General features: G+C 52.9%; 7 protein-coding genes across 7 annotated transcripts; 5 read left to right on the top strand and 2 right to left on the bottom strand.

The window, feature by feature from the left end:
* The first annotated feature begins 854 nt into the window (after positions 1-854).
* On the top strand, positions 855-3,013 carry SETTUDRAFT_140040 (uncharacterized protein). The gene is made up of 2 exons (XM_008030980.1): positions 855-1,122; positions 1,174-3,013. The coding sequence occupies exons 1-2, from the start codon at positions 885-887 to the stop codon at positions 2,895-2,897; spliced, it is 1,962 nt and encodes a 653-aa protein (XP_008029171.1). The 5' UTR covers positions 855-884; the 3' UTR covers positions 2,898-3,013.
* Positions 3,014-3,500: 487 nt separating this feature from the next.
* Positions 3,501-5,561, top strand: SETTUDRAFT_22160 (uncharacterized protein; the record flags this gene model as incomplete). Its single annotated transcript, XM_008030551.1, has 4 exons — positions 3,501-3,541; positions 3,682-4,062; positions 4,109-5,370; positions 5,422-5,561. The coding sequence occupies 4 exons, from the start codon at positions 3,501-3,503 to the stop codon at positions 5,559-5,561; spliced, it is 1,824 nt and encodes a 607-aa protein (XP_008028742.1).
* Positions 5,562-7,345: 1,784 nt separating this feature from the next.
* SETTUDRAFT_33751 (uncharacterized protein) lies at positions 7,346-8,228 on the top strand (the record flags this gene model as incomplete). The annotated part of the gene is made up of 2 exons (XM_008030635.1): positions 7,346-7,816; positions 7,962-8,228. 2 exons carry the CDS (start codon positions 7,346-7,348, stop codon positions 8,226-8,228), a joined length of 738 nt encoding a protein of 245 aa, XP_008028826.1.
* Positions 8,229-8,464: 236 nt separating this feature from the next.
* On the bottom strand, positions 8,465-9,596 carry SETTUDRAFT_94896 (uncharacterized protein; the record flags this gene model as incomplete). The annotated part of the gene is made up of 3 exons (XM_008030979.1): positions 8,465-8,761; positions 8,815-9,488; positions 9,551-9,596. 3 exons carry the CDS (start codon positions 9,594-9,596, stop codon positions 8,465-8,467), a joined length of 1,017 nt encoding a protein of 338 aa, XP_008029170.1.
* Positions 9,597-10,286: 690 nt separating this feature from the next.
* SETTUDRAFT_43238 (uncharacterized protein) lies at positions 10,287-12,139 on the top strand. Its single transcript, XM_008030681.1, has 3 exons — positions 10,287-10,352; positions 10,412-10,782; positions 10,836-12,139. Exons 1-3 carry the CDS (start codon positions 10,294-10,296, stop codon positions 12,071-12,073), a joined length of 1,668 nt encoding a protein of 555 aa, XP_008028872.1. The 5' UTR covers positions 10,287-10,293; the 3' UTR covers positions 12,074-12,139.
* Positions 12,140-12,145: 6 nt separating this feature from the next.
* Positions 12,146-13,352, bottom strand: SETTUDRAFT_120245 (uncharacterized protein). Its single transcript, XM_008030978.1, has one exon. It carries the CDS (start codon positions 13,344-13,346, stop codon positions 12,525-12,527), a length of 822 nt encoding a protein of 273 aa, XP_008029169.1. The 5' UTR covers positions 13,347-13,352; the 3' UTR covers positions 12,146-12,524.
* Positions 13,353-14,457: 1,105 nt separating this feature from the next.
* SETTUDRAFT_155982 (uncharacterized protein) lies at positions 14,458-15,858 on the top strand (the record flags this gene model as incomplete). The annotated part of the gene is made up of 2 exons (XM_008030977.1): positions 14,458-15,526; positions 15,620-15,858. 2 exons carry the CDS (start codon positions 14,458-14,460, stop codon positions 15,856-15,858), a joined length of 1,308 nt encoding a protein of 435 aa, XP_008029168.1.
* Positions 15,859-16,017: the final 159 nt, after the last annotated feature.

Genomic DNA, 16,017 nt, shown 5'->3' with positions numbered 1-16,017 from the left:
CAGCTCAAAATAGTATACTCAAAGGAGAAAACCAGGGCTTAAGGGAGGCTCTAAAGGTCAAAAAGAGACACCAAAAGAAGAGCTACACGCTTCAACTCAATAGGCCTGAGGAGTACCATGGAGGAGCTGTCTTTTGGTCTCCTAAGAAGGTTCGCCAAGCCAAGGAGGATGAGATGGAACGACAACAAGAACAACAGCAATTACAACTCCAGAAAGCTGAGAGATCTGAGTTAAGGAGACAAGCTCAATTGTACAAGCTTCAAATAGCCCAGGAGAAGCGTGTTGAGAGAGAGAGGCTCAAGGAGGTGAGAGAGAAGGAGAGAGCCGCCAAGGTGGCTCAAAAGGAGGCTCAAAAGGCAGCCCGGGAGGCTGAAAAAGCTATACAATTATCCCAAAGGGGTAAGCGCAAAGCCTCACAAGGCTCCTCTCAAAAGCAGAAGCGTCAGAAACGTGTTGTTGTTGATTCATCTCATGTACAAGCTGAGGTGGCTGCACTAGCCGTCCCAACTCGGACCACCCGCCACGGCCGCACCACCAAGCTACCAAGTAGATACAAGTAGCCTATCATGATCGCAATGCTATAATTACTACAACACCATGAAATCTCGTGATAATAGCGACTGTGGGTGGCTGTACAGCCTCATCTTTTGCAATAGGTTTTTTGGTGGGGTGGGTCATTGCGCGTCCATGCAGGTTATGCCAAGACCCTAGCGCGGCGCGACACGCGAATCTCTTTGAACTGTGACGTTTGCGGCCAGCCTGATCGCAATTCCATCTTCTTCCTTACCGTGTATTCCGCTCGGTATTTTTAACCAACTACTTCACGTCACTTATGCGATCACGAACCTGCCAGTCTCATCACCATTGAATACACCGACCCGACGATGGCGGATTACAACAAACAGACGGTCGCGCAGCTGCGGCAGATACTCAAGGACCGGGGCATACCCAGTACGGGCTTGACCCGAAAGGCGCAAATCATCGAGAAACTTGAGGAGGCTGATGGCGCTGTCCAAGCTTCCAGTGCGCCGCCCGAGCCAGTCGCACAGGCTGGGGAAGCTGACCCGCGACAAGCCCCCTCGGAGGCGGAAGCACCTGGGCCTGCGCTTGCAGAAGCCGGAGGTATACATATACCCAATAGTTATGTGAAATGCGCGACTGACTTGGTCACAGAACCTCAAGCGCAACCCGAACGCGAACCTGATGCCGAGCCTGTACCTGTGCCTGCAGCAACGACGGACTCCTTACCAGAGACTGTATCACACATAGACAGCGACGTGCCACCACCAGATCAGACCCAGGCGATTGAACAGCCAGCAGAAGCGGTCACCAACGTTGATGAGCCGGGTTCAATACAGCCAGCAGAAGTTTTCAACGCGCCGCCTGCGGATGCGAATGACGCAGTGGGCCCAGCGGTTACTGAGCCGACGGACGCGGAAGTTGAAACCAAAAACGACGCATCGGTTGCCAGCGATGAACTACCAGACGCTCCCGGACCGGCTGCTGAAGCCTTGCGGCTGGCACACCACGAGTCTGAAGCACCCAGTGATGTGCAAGACATCATAATGGAGGAGAAACCGACTTCGGCTACACCAAGTGAACAACAATCAGTAGAAAAGCCGGAACCTCTGACTGTGCCTGAGCAGTCGTCAGCCGAGACATCGAGACTCAACACAGAAGAACTGGAGGCCGACTCTAAGAAACGAAAGAGGCGCAGCGAGACGCCCGACATGAAACCTCAGGAGATTAGCGCAAAAAGACATCGACCAAGTCAAGATCCTGCGCCCGAGGTTCATCTGAAAGAAGATGAAGATGTAGTCATGGAGCAGCGACCAGAGGAAGACGTTGAGAACGTTGCAGATGCCAAGCACGATGAGACAAATGGCGACCATGCTGAACCCGAAGCCAGGCGTGAAAGAAAGGAAAAAGCAGCCAGATACAAAGATCTGGTGCCGTCTGGCGAAGATGACACACTCCACGAAGCGCTGAACGACGATAGACCGACAGTGCCCGCACTTCACCCCGTAACGGCTGCTCTGTACATCCGTAACTTTATGCGCCCGCTACGCCCGGAACCGCTTCGTGCACACTTGGTCGCTCTTGCGTCTCCACCTTCCAGCTCGCCTGATTCCACAATTGTCAAAGCGCTTTTCTTGGACGCAATGAAGACCCATGCTCTTGTCTTGTTCAGCACCAAAACCGCCGCGTCGCGGGTACGAGCATCATTACATGGGTCGATATGGCCACCGGAAGGAAATAGGAAAGAATTATGGGTGGATTTCATTCCCGAGGAGGGTGTCGAAAGTTGGATCAAGGAAGAGGAAGATGCAGTAGCAATGGAGAAAGAAGCCCGTGCCAGCGGGCGGCCTGCAAACCCAAAACGCTTCGAAGTTGTTTATCCTGAGAGTAGTGACGGTTCGGTCACGGCAGTATTTCAAGAGGTTGGTTCGAGCGCCCCAGCAAACGCACCACGAGGCCCACGCGGTAGTGATGATGTGCGGCGCCCGTCCGCCCAACAGCAACCGTCAGCACCAACAAAAGATACTCGCCAAGATACCGAGGCCTCTTTCAAGACACTCCATGATCTCTTCGACTCAACTGAAGCAAAACCGCAGCTGTTCTACCTCCCCGTCTCCGATGAAATTTCCGAATTGAGGTTGAAGGAGCTGGACGCTGAGACGAGCAGAGATTGGGCACCGGATGAGGTCAGAAAGGGAAGAGGTATCAAAAGCGAGATGAAGTACAAGTACAGCTTTGATGAGGAGGATCGGATTGTAGAAGTCGGCGAGGATCGTGGCCCGTGGAGTGAAGGATATAGAGGTGGCAGGGGTGGCTTTAGAGGACGAGGAAGAGGGGGCGGTTTCCGGGGTAGAGCAGGCACTCTATGGCGAGGATAAACGCATTGATATCAGGCCATGATCGGAGTTGAGTACAAGTTGTCATATATTCTTATCTTTGTATATTATCGCATATATTCCATTGGATACTAGATGTCTCGGTGCAGTACCGGAACGGGGAAAAGCCTGTTATTTTAGAAACACATGTAGAGTGTGAAGCGCAAGGAGGACAACTGCATTGCTGAATTATTATTTTAATATATACCAAAACTTCAGTCAAATCCTCCCTCTTGGTGAGACGATGCAGCTGTGTAGTTGATGTGCCTTGGAGAAATACGAGTATTTCGTCGCGAGTAGCGCTGACGTCACCCGCACGGGACTCAGCCAGGACAACAGTCGATCTCATCCTCACAAGACCGCACATCCTCCACGCTGACCACACTTGCATTGGCAGTCCGTGTCGTTTCCCCACAAACCGAGTCATGCTGGTCCGAGGCGGTCAAAAGGCATCTCTGCCGATTTGCCTACGCGATTACGGTTAGCTTCCGCGCGTCTACTTAGATCGTATTTGAACCAGCCGCCCGCATCGAGCCGCATGTCTCTGGCTCGACACGATCTCCTTGCACATTAGCCCTTCTTCACTTCCTGCGCCTTTCCAGAGAAATGCCTTCCAAGTCACGGGGCTTGAGAACCTCTACGGGCTGGTATGTTTTGTAGATGCTTTCGCTGCTGAGAAACGGGCCAACGGCCCTTCTCGTGTGCGGCTGAGCAAGACTCTATCAATATCAACACCTTGAACACCTTGCGGCGTAGTGGATTCATCAGATTCGCTAACCCCTGGTAGCCTGACGTGTCGGAAGCGCCGGGTAAAGTGCGACGAAGGTCGACCAGACTGCCAAAACTGCAAGAGAGTCAATCGCGAGTGTATCTATGCTGAGAAACCCTCTGCACCTCGGCGACCACGCGCCTTGAGTGCTCGCAGGCCGGAAGATGAACCAAATGCCACTGACTCAGTGCAACCAACCAGCGAGGCTGGGGCAAGTGCTTCGATAACAAGAAATGGACTAAACCCAGCGCCTGTGGGCCACGTCCCATCGTGGATACCATTTCCCCCAGATCACGCAGTACTTCCCGGTAATATCATTCCTGACGATGGGTTCGTTCTTGACGATAGACTTTTTACTTTTGGGGATAGTCTGACACCTAATTTCGGTCCTGTTGAATGGTAACTTTGGTCTATCCTAGGCGGCTAAGAGACTAACAGCTAGTAGGTACGACTTGCTCGCAGAAGACGCAATTAGCAGCATGCAAGGGCAACCTCAGAACAATCGCCGGGACTTTGACATCACCACTTTATCGAGAAGACAGTCTCCCCGCCAATCTGTTGCTTTGGAAGCGGGTGATGGCCTTTTCAGTCCCGTCAATGTCCAGTCAGTGGCTATCCCGACCCAGCCATGGAATACCGAGACAACAATCGAGCTCAAGCAGGAAGAAATAATCTACTTCGAACACTATGTGGCCGTCGTAGCGCCTATATTGGATCTATTCGACCCCGACAAACACTTCGCTAACGTGGTACCGCATCTTGCCTTGCGCAATGTAGGATTACTCAAGTCAATCTTGGCCGTTGGTGCATGTCACATGGCACTCTTCCAAGACCAGAAAATTGGCAATGAAGCGCCAGCACACGTGCAGCCCGGTACGCCTGCATCTGGTTCCGGTGCCCACACAGCTACACGAAAGGTTGCTGAGCAGTTCCACTACGAAACGCTGCATTATTTGTCGAAAAACTTGATTTATCAGTCATATACGGGTTCCTATGAGATTTTGACGACTGCCATTATGATCTCCATGTACGAGATGTTTGGAACAGTCGGAAATCCCGACCACAGCAACTGGGACCGTCATCTAAGGGGAGCTTTTTGGATCCAGCGTAACTCGAGAACAAGTGGAGAATCTAAAAATGGATTACAGCGTGCAGTGTGGTGGGCATGGCTACGACAAGATATATGGGCGGCCTTCTGGACCGGGAGACCGGCACTGACTATACACCAACCAAAGACTCCAATGGCAGAGCTTTCGTCTGAAGGACTAGCCACACGCGTCGTATACATTGCTGCAAAATGCGTGCAGTTTGCTGCAACACCGAAACAGGGTGACATTGCTGGATATATTGAAGCAGGGGAAACTCTTTTGCGAATGCTTGATGCATGGAAGGAGCTTCTTCCAGCGTCATTTGACCCCATCCCTATCGCTTCTGCGCCTCAAGGGACTTCACCATCCTCCCCATTGGTTCCAAGTAATATCAAACCCATTTGGATTCACCCGCCTGCATATGCCGCTGCTATTCAAACCTACCATTTTGCGAGAATAATTGTCCTGCTCAACCAACCTTCTACAGGTGGTCTCAACGCATACCAGACTCGCTTCAAACTGCTTCATGAGAGTACATCAACCATATGCGGCATTGCTATAGCTGAACAATCACAAAATCTCCCCTCGGCCTTCGTAAGCTTCCAAGCTATATATGCAGGTGCGTACAACACGCTCCACTTACATTACCTGTATACTAACACGGATCCAGCCGCACTCTGTGCTGAGACGAAAGAAAAGCAAGAGGAAATCCTCCAAATACTCAGGCCGGTCTTGAGCTTCAGCAAGTTTCCTTCCATGTCCATATTAGACGATCTGACCAATGTCTGGAATGGTGGCGAGAGCGGATAATTGTATCAAGCATTTCAAATACTACAGGCATTACGTCTTGTGGGGATTCCAGCATGCTGCTCGTCTCCACGAGCGAATGGCCTTGTTATATGATTTGGAATACGAGTTGAGCCAGCCCATCTATCGCTTCAGGCTCATAATAATGGACCTGGCCTTTCATGAACAGAAAGGATGTGTGGGAGATTAGTGGTCTCGCATCGAGCACCTACCAAGAGCAGCGCGCGAGGATTCTAGTTCCCTTGGCGTATCGCGATGCTCTTGAGCCTTTCTAATGGCTACAGCCATCTACTTCACCCCCGTGCGGGGGGATCGCTCAAATATAGTCCCTGACGGCCATGCAGGTGATTGTCCAAACGGCAATGAGCAATTGACCCTGTTTCTTGAGGTTAAAGATCCCTGGTGATAGGCAATACGACTGAGCTTTGAATATGGACAGGCATTCTAATGAATGGGAATACCTGTTGTGCTGAGATGACAGTTGGGCGCTTATTCTGTTAAAATATGATAGGTCACCGCCGTCTTGATCTCCATGGCAAGGCTCTGGACTGACTCGTGATTAAGTCTGTCGTTACCAAGCTACAATGTACTGTTTGGATTGCTTCTGTCGAAATCACGGATTAAAGATGGTTGTTCACAGAGATAATCAAATGCATTTATGATGTAACGCATGACTGGTTCATTGCCATGAAGACCAGCTTCATAATCCAGCGTTTTGCGTTTGATGCTGTCTATTTGACATGTATATTCTAGAGTTACAGAGGCATGGGCATCATTCTGAGCTTTGATTTTGAGAATCCAGTCATCAGTATGAATTATGACTTGTTCAGCATGGCTTGAAAATAAATTGTGGGTAAAGTATCAATTACATGCATTGCCAATCACGAGATTTGTGAATTTCCACAGCGTGTATATCTCTAACATCATCAGGATGTCTTTGCATGCGGAGACGAAAGTACCAATTTACTAGTAGACAAATCAGCTCTTGTTCCTAGTGACTTGGTGAAAGGGGGATCAGTTCTATCACCTGCGCTCAAACCCCTTCCGAGTCGATACGAACTGCTGTAAGATTACAACAAGCTTCAACGAGTACTATAGGCTAAACAAAAGCCCATTGTACGAATGCGGAATCCGTTACCTCATCGTCAGCACGCAATTCGCCATGTTTCATGCTGCTGACGAACAACAGCCGCCACTGCACAACGTCGGCACTTTACCAAGCCGCTGCACATGTCCGATCCCAGGCTTCCCCACACGTTCCTGTTTAACCTTAGATGAATAGAAATCTCGCCTAAACGAGAACGGGGGGCTACGTGTGTGCAGGGGGGGCTACTGTGCCTAGTTGCGGTGGAGATTGCGGGCAGCGTAAGAGCTATACGTCAGCAGATAGCCAGTGGTTACACGCCCGGATGATTGTCGTCTAGCTTCATTTATGCTCGTTTGGTTGTTGCTGAAAAAGGTTCCCCGCTCATCGACAAATCTCCATCTGATTCGATCTTGGTAGTGCTATGTTCGCAACACCATGCCCTCCAACATGGCCCCACGGTCAATATACCGATTATCCCCATGACTACGCGCAATATGCTGGATAAAAACACTTGGCAAATCAGAGAAACGATGCACACATTGCGTGTGATATCTCTGTATATTGCGTCAGTCTTGAAAAGACGGTACATACATCGACACGTACATATAAAGACGTGATGAGCCGCTCCGAACACGACGATATCCAGCAAATAACAGAAACTGCAATTCGATCATACAGCAAACGTAAAGCACCGCTAACAATGAAGTACACCACGACAGCCCTCGCCCTCGCAGGTCTAACCACCACACTCCTCGCGCTCCCCTCTCCCTCCCCCTCCCCCCTGCGCATCCTCCCCCCAAACTGGTCCTTCACCATCACCTCGCTGCTCGGCCCCGGGTGTCCAGACTTGGGTAAAAACGGCACTGTGTCCCGCACGACGCGCCCAACCTTTGGTTCTAACACGGTCGACGGCTCGGAAATCTACTACTGGTTCATCGCGTACCCGTGGCTGCGCGTCAACCTCGCCACGGGGCCGCGCCATACCTGGTGCGAGACGACGCTGGCGTATACAGAGTATGCGGATGTGGAGAAGAAGGAGCGAGGTGAGGCGTATAGGCTCAGGCTGCATAAGAATGGCACCAGGGGCATTGCCACGTATCAGCTGGATGAGGGGGTTAAGGCGTATTGGGATTTTGCGTATTATATTGGCGAGGGCAGTGCGAGACAAGAGGTTTGTGATATTTTGTTTTCCATTCGTTTTTATTTCACATGACTCTTCTCAGATTGTGTATTTCACCTTCGTGTTGAATAGGAGGAGGGGAGGGATACAGCAAGACAAGACGGCGTGATAAGAGATATGGCTGATGGACTTGTAGGTCCCTGATACCATTGATTTGACCGGGCCCTTGCAGTCTGGGCCGCATGCTCAGGAGCATTACTCCAATATCAGTTATCCGCCTCAACTCATTCCTCAGCCCAACTGCGGGAGCGGTACGTTTACTTTCCGCACGGAGCTGTGGGTGCAGGGCAACAAGGGTCAGACGGGTATTGTGCAGAGCGAGTATGAGCAGAGTGAGCAGCTGGGCGTGCAGTATTATGGTGCGCAGCAGGGTTTCAGCTATGATTTTGAAAAGTGCGTGTAGGTGTGGGAATACCAGTGCAGACGAAGAGGGTTTTACAGGTCGAGTTGGGAGACTATGAGACTAGCGAGTTCGTATTGTTTTGCAAAAGTCCTTTGGAAATTATGATGAGTTTTCTTGATTTGGCCATGACTGGATCAATTGCATGGGTCGCTGTCCAATATTTCTGAATACTGTACATAATGCTACATATCATCCGCCTCCATCGTACAGTGCATTGTTGTGGAGATGAAGAAATCTCACTGCTCGGCCAACATGTTCTTGATGGATCGCCAGTAGCTGCCGTCAACCTCCTTTTGCAATTCCTCTTTGACTAGCCACTTGAAGTCCTGGAGTTCAAATTTGTTTTCCTTCAGGTCAACTTGGCCAGCCATGATGCGTGCCTTCATAAAGAAGGTCTTTGTGCCGTACTCTTGGAGATTTCCAACAGGTCGGGGGTTGCGATAGTCCAGTTGGTAGTGGCCGATTGGCACATGACCGACGAGCCAGGTGTTCATGTTGACGCCACCGGTGCTGGTAAGAATACGGTGCGCGGCCTAGAATTTGGTTAGTGTACCCCTCCATTATTAAGCTGAGGTGGAATCCATACCCCATGCAGATGCTCATCTTTCAGTCGGTCCTGTGGGAACTGCCATTGCCCCTCTTTGTTCTTTACGAGAAGATACAGTGTCCTTTGTAGTGCGCGGTTCAGGCTCTTTGTATCGTTCTTCTTGTCGGCTTCTGTCACTCTCGGCATTGGCCTTTCCACTGGCTCGCGCTCCATTTTCTGTGCGCCTACGGCGCCTGGTGCATCTTCCATGCCAGAGTTCTCAGCGTCTTCAAGCAGTTTTCCAACCTGGTACTCAAATCCACTCTCTGGGGCGCCCACAAGCACCTCGTCGTTCCATGCCTCATCTCCGTAACCCTTGTACCGTCCGATATCGCGGGCGGGGGTCAGCCGTTGCTTCATTTTCCGCTTCCATTCCAGATCGGCCGGTGTTCGCTTCTTGACATAAAAGTATCGTGTGAAGGGCAGTGCGAGTCGCTCATTGAGACGTTTTTGGTATAGGAAGAAGGCGGCTTCGAATGGATGCAGGTCGCGAGTTATTTGCGGGGGGCGGGACAGAACCACACCAGCATTGACGGCATATGAGGTTGAAGGCAAGGCTTGGGCGACCGGGGGAATATGCTGAGACGCTTGGTCTTCGCTCTGGACGGCTGCAGCGGCGGCGGATGCGTAAGTGCGAGTGATGGTGTCTCTACATGAGCGACATATTGCGGGACCTTTGTTCGTCAGCACTCAGAAGGCGGCCAATGCCAATGCCAATGCCAATTGCCATGCATACCCGCTCCCGAGGCCAGTCGCCTCGCTGTTTGCTGTCCGGCGTTCATATCTCCCGCAGGCCTGGGCCGTATGACGATGCTGCCGCAGCCATCTCCAGACATTAGAAAAGTTCGGGGAGCGGAAGTGCTTTGGGCCTAGCTCGGCATTACCTAAGCAGACATTGCGAACAACTTTTCTTCCAGCGCGCCCTGCACCGCCGCTTCTTCTCCACGGCACTTCTCCTTATCTCCAGCATCCTCGCACTTTCATGAGATGCTGGCCATTTTAATGGTGCCCAGAAGAAGTCGAGCAATCTTAATTCGCTAGCGGTGCCTTTACAAACTCCTCAGGGTACAGTTAGATAGTCATTGCTCACATTCCCGCATGCGCTGAAGACGTGATGTATGCGCGACGAGTATTCAACAGCTGGGATATGAACAAATGAACTGGTTCTCTCCCAGCCATTGTCGCCACCAAGTGAGCACTGCGCGTGGTTTGCTGAAGTGCTGCCTGTCGTGCCCAGAGCGAAGCAATGGCAGCGTGCATTGCTGAATGCGAAACTCGCAGCTCAAGAAAGCAAAATGTGGTTGGGCTTTCATATCGCCATAACCCCAAGCTGTCACTGTCTTGTCGTGAAATGTCGGTCTTTTCTTCCCCCGATCTCCAAGTCTTGGCATCGAAATTTGGGACTGGACGCGTTCTCGCCGCGCAGAGCTCACGTTCAGGTAACCACCACGACCGAGATACCCCTCACACACCGCAGACATGTCTCTCTCGATACCAAACGCCCCTAATGCCGGCCTCTTCAAGCAAGGCTATCAAAAGTATGCTTTGGTACAGCCCCGCAATCACTATAAACATGCACCTAACCACCCCGCAACAGCTACGACGCCGAAGATGGCGCTGTCATTCGCAACATCGACGCCTGCCGGACAATTGCCCAGACCGTTCAGACGTCTCTCGGACCCTATGGCCGCAACAAGATTGTCATAAACCACCTCCAGAAGATGATCCTCACCTCAGATGCGGCAACGATACTGCGCGAACTCGAGGTCGTACACCCGGCCGCAAAGCTCCTTGTCATGGCCAGCCAGCAGCAAGAGGCAGAGATGGGAGATGCCACAAACCTGGTCATCATCTTGGCTGGTGAGCTGCTGAAGAAAGCAGAGGAGTTGATCAGGATGGGTCTGAAGACAAGCGACATTGTCTTGGGCTACGAGAAGGCACAACTTGCAGCTCTACAGACACTAGAGGGTATGTGACACTCACTGGATGTTGCTGAGGGAAGCAAAACTGATTCAAGGCAGATCTCGTATGCGACAAGGTTGAAGACATCCGGTCACAGGAACAACTCAGCAAGGCCATCCGCACCGTTGTCGCAGCCAAGCAGTCTGGCAGCGAAGACTTCCTCGCTAATCTCGTCGCCGAAGCCGTCCTCGCCGTCCTTCCCAAGAACCCCGTAAACTTCAACGTCGACAATGTCCGCGTGGTCAAGATCATGGGTGGAGCTCTGGAGCAGAGCAAGGTCGTCAAGGGCATGGTCTTCGCAAGGCAACCAGACGGCACTGTCCAAAAGGCAACCAAGGCCAAGGTCGGAGTCTTCTCATGCCCAATCGACATCTCGCAGACGGAGACCAAGGGCACAGTGCTGCTGCACAACGCAAAGGAAATGATGGACTTCACAAAGGGCGAGGAGCAGCAAGTCGAGCAGGCCATCAAGGAGCTCCACGACTCTGGTCTGAGGGTGGTGGTTGCTGGATCGACCATTGGCGAACTGGCCATGCACTACCTCAACCGCTACAACATTCTCGTCATCAAGATTCTCTCCAAGTTTGAGCTGCGACGGCTATGCAGGGTGGTTGGCGCCACACCGCTTGCCCGTCTGGGAGCTCCCATGCCTGACGAGATGGGCACCATCGACGTGGTTGAGACACTAGAGATTGGCGGTGACCGAGTCACAGTCTTCAGGCAAGAAAACGAGCAGACACGGACTGCCACGCTGGTGCTACGTGGCGCTACTCAGAACCACCTTGACGACGTCGAGCGCGCGATTGACGACGGAGTCAATGTGGTCAAGGCTATTACCCGCGACGCCCGGCTGGTACCCGGAGCTGGAGCAACCGAGATGCAGTTGGTCGAACGGGTCAAGGCCATTGCGGATAAGACACCGGGTCTTGCACAGTACTCGATCCGCAAGTATGCCGAGGCTTTTGAGGTTATCCCCCGCACGCTCGCGGAATCAGCTGGGCTTGACGCGACCGAGGTGCTCGCCAAGCTGTACGTAGCGCACGCTGCGCAGAAGAACCGAAAAGACGACGAGTGGACGGTTGGCGTGGACATTGAGAACGAGGACGACACAGGCACGCTCGACGTGAAGCAGGAGGGTATCCTGGACCTGTGGGTCAGCAAGATGTGGGCTATCAAGCTGGCGACCGAGGCAGCCAGGACAGTGCTGAGCGTCGATCAGATTATTGTTGCCAAGCAAGCCGGTGGACCCAAGATGCCTGGAAAGGCGCAGCAGGGCAACTGGGATCAGGATGACTAAAGCACACGTGGTGGGATGAGAGAACGTGTATAATGACAGGGACTAGACGCCATTGAAGCACTAAATGCATGTGTTTTGAGTCCTAGCCTCTTGGTGTGCCAGTGCGATGTCAAAGCCAAGCGTATACCAAGATGCATTCAAACAGTGATTGGTTGTATTCTGGATTCCGTAATGCCTCTTCTATACATGCCGCTAGGCTGGTAGTCTATAGCCTGCGATTTTGGTCACCAGTGGCCCTTTCTGTCGGACACAGGGAAACTCCGGGTATTGCCTTTCGCCTCCCCCCTCCCAAGTTCTTATCGAGTGTTTTTTCTTCTTTTATTTCCATTCAATCAAACGCCCCAGAATCCCAATCTAATGTCGAACAGCAAAAGCAACCACCCGAGAGAAAAAGAAAACAAAACACGATGCAAATGCCGTTGCGCATGATGGTTGTCTCGAGAGCGGCTGGCTAGACCTGGCCTATGGGAACCCCAAAGTTCAACGGCGGAGTCTTTAGTCTAACGCCGTCGACGACTTCTGTACTCGAAGATCTTTGCGAGTCGGTCGATGTGTTTCGGCTTAGGGTCAAGCCCTGGTCGGGATTCTGAATGGCTGCAGGTGCAGGCGCAGGCACAGGCACAGGCACAGGGGCGGCTGTGGGTTCCGGAGCATCCTTGAGCTTGCTGAAGCGATCCTGGTCCTTGGCCACCTGTTCGAGCACGTCGTCGAGCACGTCGAGGGCGATGTGGTCGCTGGAACCGTCGACGGGGTTAGTGGGCAGCATGAGCGGACCGATTAGAGACTCGTCGTCGGCTGGGGGAGTGATCTCTCCCGTGCCTCGTAGGACAGGCAGCGGCTCCTCGGCAAAGGCGGGCTCTTCGTCGTGGACTGGGGAAAGGGCTCGAGGAATCAGTGGCGTGTGGCCGGCATGGCGTTTGTTGGCTTCGGGTAGCGGGGAGAGGACGGCGTGCGTGGGCGGCGGGGACGGGAAGACCTCGTCATCCAGCTCCGAGTTGGGCAGAGAGATGCGTGTCGGGAGCTGTGGGCGATTCGGTCGCCTTTGGAGCAGGCGGCTAAACGAGGCACTGTGAGGAAGACCGAGGGGGCCGGGGTGGGCGGGGAGTGCAATGCTGTCCATGTTGTGTTGTTGGTGTTGATGATGCTGTTTGTCTGGCACCATTTCGGCTGGCGGGGTGGTTGTGTTGGGGGCAGTGAAGAGGATGTTTGGGCGAAGATCCATCTTGGTGAGGCCTGCCCACTCAGTCTGGGTTCCGGCATGGGCATATGTCATGATGAGGTCGCATAAACGCTAGAAGGCGGTTAGCTGTTTCTGATTCTTCTAGAGTGCCGGCTGACCAACCTGCTGTAGTAGTGCACGCCGCGGACACACACAATGGCTGGGATGCCCGGTATTGGCTGGTTTGGCAGAGCAGGAAAGATAAGGGAGGGGAGGGGGAGAGGGAGAGGGGGAAGGGGAGATGGAATGGAGAGGGAGGGAGGGAGAGAGAGAGAGAGACGCTGACGGCCAGCGTGCTCTCGTTAAAGACGCACTGGCAGTGAGTGATTAGCGAGTGGAGCGCGAGTACAGCAAGCCACGGGTGTGTGGGTGCGGTGAATCGCGACGTGCATCAGCCACGTCCCCCCGATGTGTTGCACGTCATCGCCGGTTGGTGCCTGGCTGGCCCTGCGCGCGACGCTGCCCACCAACTAAGTACGACTGCGGCTGCGGCGTTGTCCATCTCATCCATCCATCCATCCATCCATCCACCCCCCATGCTAAACCCCCCCAGCCCCCCAGTGGCTTGCTCGTCCTGTGTGGTGCTGTGCCGCGCTGCCTGCATCGGCGGCCACACGCTCCCAAAGCCGCCCAGGTAGGTCTTGTGTGGCTTGCCGACAGGTGGGATCGACGAGTTCATCACTCATCATGAGGTCTATCTTGGCTGCCATGAGCGCCCGACTCGCCCGGCCCAACTTCGCAGCATCCTCCTCTCCAGCACTGCCTGGCCGACCGCGACCTTGCTGGCCCGATACCACGCCAGTCGATATCTTCCGAGCCCTTGGCGACATGGAAAAAGCCTTTGCGTGAGACCCTATTGGCAGCTCGCCATCCCAGGCCGAAGAGCCAGAACCTGCCATCTTTTTCCGCTCGCGGGGCGCCAAAGAGGGGTAACCGTTGTTTCCAGCTGGGAGATACAAAACTCAAAATAAGATCCAGAACGCGTCCAGTGGTTGCGAACCCCAGCCCCGACGTCCCTGCTCGTCTCTCCTTCTGACAGCTCTTTGCCCTCCGATATCTTCCGCTTCCCTGGCTTGCATGTCGCACGCTTTCCCAATCAGGAGGACTAGGTAGACCTGTGAATTCATTGCGAAATACTATCCGGCCGCGGCAGCTGGCATCAGTCATGGACGCCTTTCCGTATATTCCACCCCGTCTGAAATACTCTGGTCTGACACAGCAAGAAAGAGAAAGGCATGCCGCGCCCGCGCCTGCTCCTGCGCCTGCTCCTGCAAAAAGACATGACAGCGCCATGGCTGGCGCCACTTCGTTGAGTCAGGCCAACTCGCCGGGAACAAACCTGTCGCAGGCGGACCCCGTCAAAACGGCGAGGAAACACAGAACCACTCACAGTCGTACTTTTCCTATACCCTTTCCTGGTAGCCTGGACTCTTCGGAGGATGACCTTCCGCCGTTTCCAGAGCCAGAAATCTCTTCCATGGCCCTCGATACCAAACCAGGTGCACGGATCCACTACACATATTACCCTGCCTCGAATCCAAATGGCAGCCACTCGAACCCGTTTTCCCAGACGCTCATTGTTTTCCTCAACGGGATCCTGAGCGTAAGGAGCTCGTGGGACGCCACCATACGCAGCTTTCTAGAAAAAAGAATAGCAGGACGGCTACCGTATCCTTCCTTGTTAAGCTACGATCGATATGGCCAAGGCGAATCGGATCGAGACCCCGATGACCGAGAGCCTCCGCCGTGTCATGGCCATGATGCCATATCTGCCGTGAAAGCACTTAAGCAATTTACCTTGCAAATATGGCGGGAACACCTCGACATTAACAGGCCGACACACTACCCCTGTCTCATTTTTGTCGGCAGCAGCTTCGGCTGTGCCCTCGCCCGCCTTTTTGCGCAATGCTACCCCGGCACCGTCTCTGGCCTGCTGTTCCTCGACAGCATAATGGCCAATTCAGACTATCTGGACTTTTGGCCGGACCCGGATTCGCCAGACTTTAATCCGCACACACTGCCCGATAGCGTGACAGAGGACGAGGTGCGCGAGACAAGGCGAAAGTACCGGGAAATGTTTCACCCGGATGTACCTAGCCAAGAGGGGCTTTCCAGGCGGAACCTACCCACTTTGCTGCCCCATGCCGGTGCGCCCAAGCTGGAGGGTTATCTGGGACGAGGCCCTTATTTGACCGTTGTCGGTCACGACTGGGAGACGTATGCCGAGCAATCAGGTACGTGATTTGAACTTTTTGGTTTCCTCTGGTTAGTTTTGCGAAACCCCCCCCCTAAGGATGAATAGCTAACAAGCCAAATCTGCTATGTAGCTACTGGAATTCTCCACACGCCAAAAGCCCTCAGCATGACTTATATCAACCCTGCATGGCGCCGCTACAACGAGGAACTGTGCAACATAACTGAAGAAGGCAAGGCCATTGGGCCCATTACCGCAGTGCGCTGTGGCCATTTCATCCAGATTGACAATCCGCAGTTTGTCAGCGATGAGATGGTGAGTTTGCTGGATAGGGTGGTGAATCGCGTGCAGCAGGTCAGCAAGAGAGACTGAAACTTGAAAGAAAACAACATGGGACATGAAAATGAAAAAAAGCAAAATTGTTCAATATCAAGGGAGCTGTCTTGATGGATGTTGTATGGTAATAACGTAATGCAACGATTATATATATATATATATATATATATATATGTGTGCGTGTTGGAATGAGAT

This window comes from Exserohilum turcica (genome assembly GCF_000359705.1).
Source record: "Exserohilum turcica Et28A unplaced genomic scaffold SETTUscaffold_5, whole genome shotgun sequence".
In the NCBI taxonomy this organism is placed as follows: domain Eukaryota; kingdom Fungi; phylum Ascomycota; class Dothideomycetes; order Pleosporales; family Pleosporaceae; genus Exserohilum; species Exserohilum turcicum.
The sequence above is the reverse complement of the archived record's forward strand: the minus strand, read 5'-3'. Positions and strand labels throughout refer to the sequence as shown.

What these genes read in the sequence shown, in the direction of transcription:
- SETTUDRAFT_140040 (XM_008030980.1), top strand. Translation starts at nt 885, where the DNA reads ATGGCGGATTACAACAAACAGACGGTCGCGCAGCTGCGGCAGATACTC. An exon ending in TGCGCTTGCAGAAGCCGGAG is followed by an intron (nt 1,123 to 1,173) that starts GTATACATATAC and finishes ACTTGGTCACAG; the next exon opens with AACCTCAAGCGCAACCCGAA.
- SETTUDRAFT_43238 (XM_008030681.1), top strand. Translation starts at nt 10,294, where the DNA reads ATGTCTCTCTCGATACCAAACGCCCCTAATGCCGGCCTCTTCAAGCAA. An exon ending in TTCAAGCAAGGCTATCAAAA is followed by an intron (nt 10,353 to 10,411) that starts GTATGCTTTGGT and finishes ACCCCGCAACAG; the next exon opens with CTACGACGCCGAAGATGGCG. An exon ending in AGCTCTACAGACACTAGAGG is followed by an intron (nt 10,783 to 10,835) that starts GTATGTGACACT and finishes GATTCAAGGCAG; the next exon opens with ATCTCGTATGCGACAAGGTT.
- SETTUDRAFT_120245 (XM_008030978.1), bottom strand. Translation starts at nt 13,346, where the DNA reads ATGACATATGCCCATGCCGGAACCCAGACTGAGTGGGCAGGCCTCACC.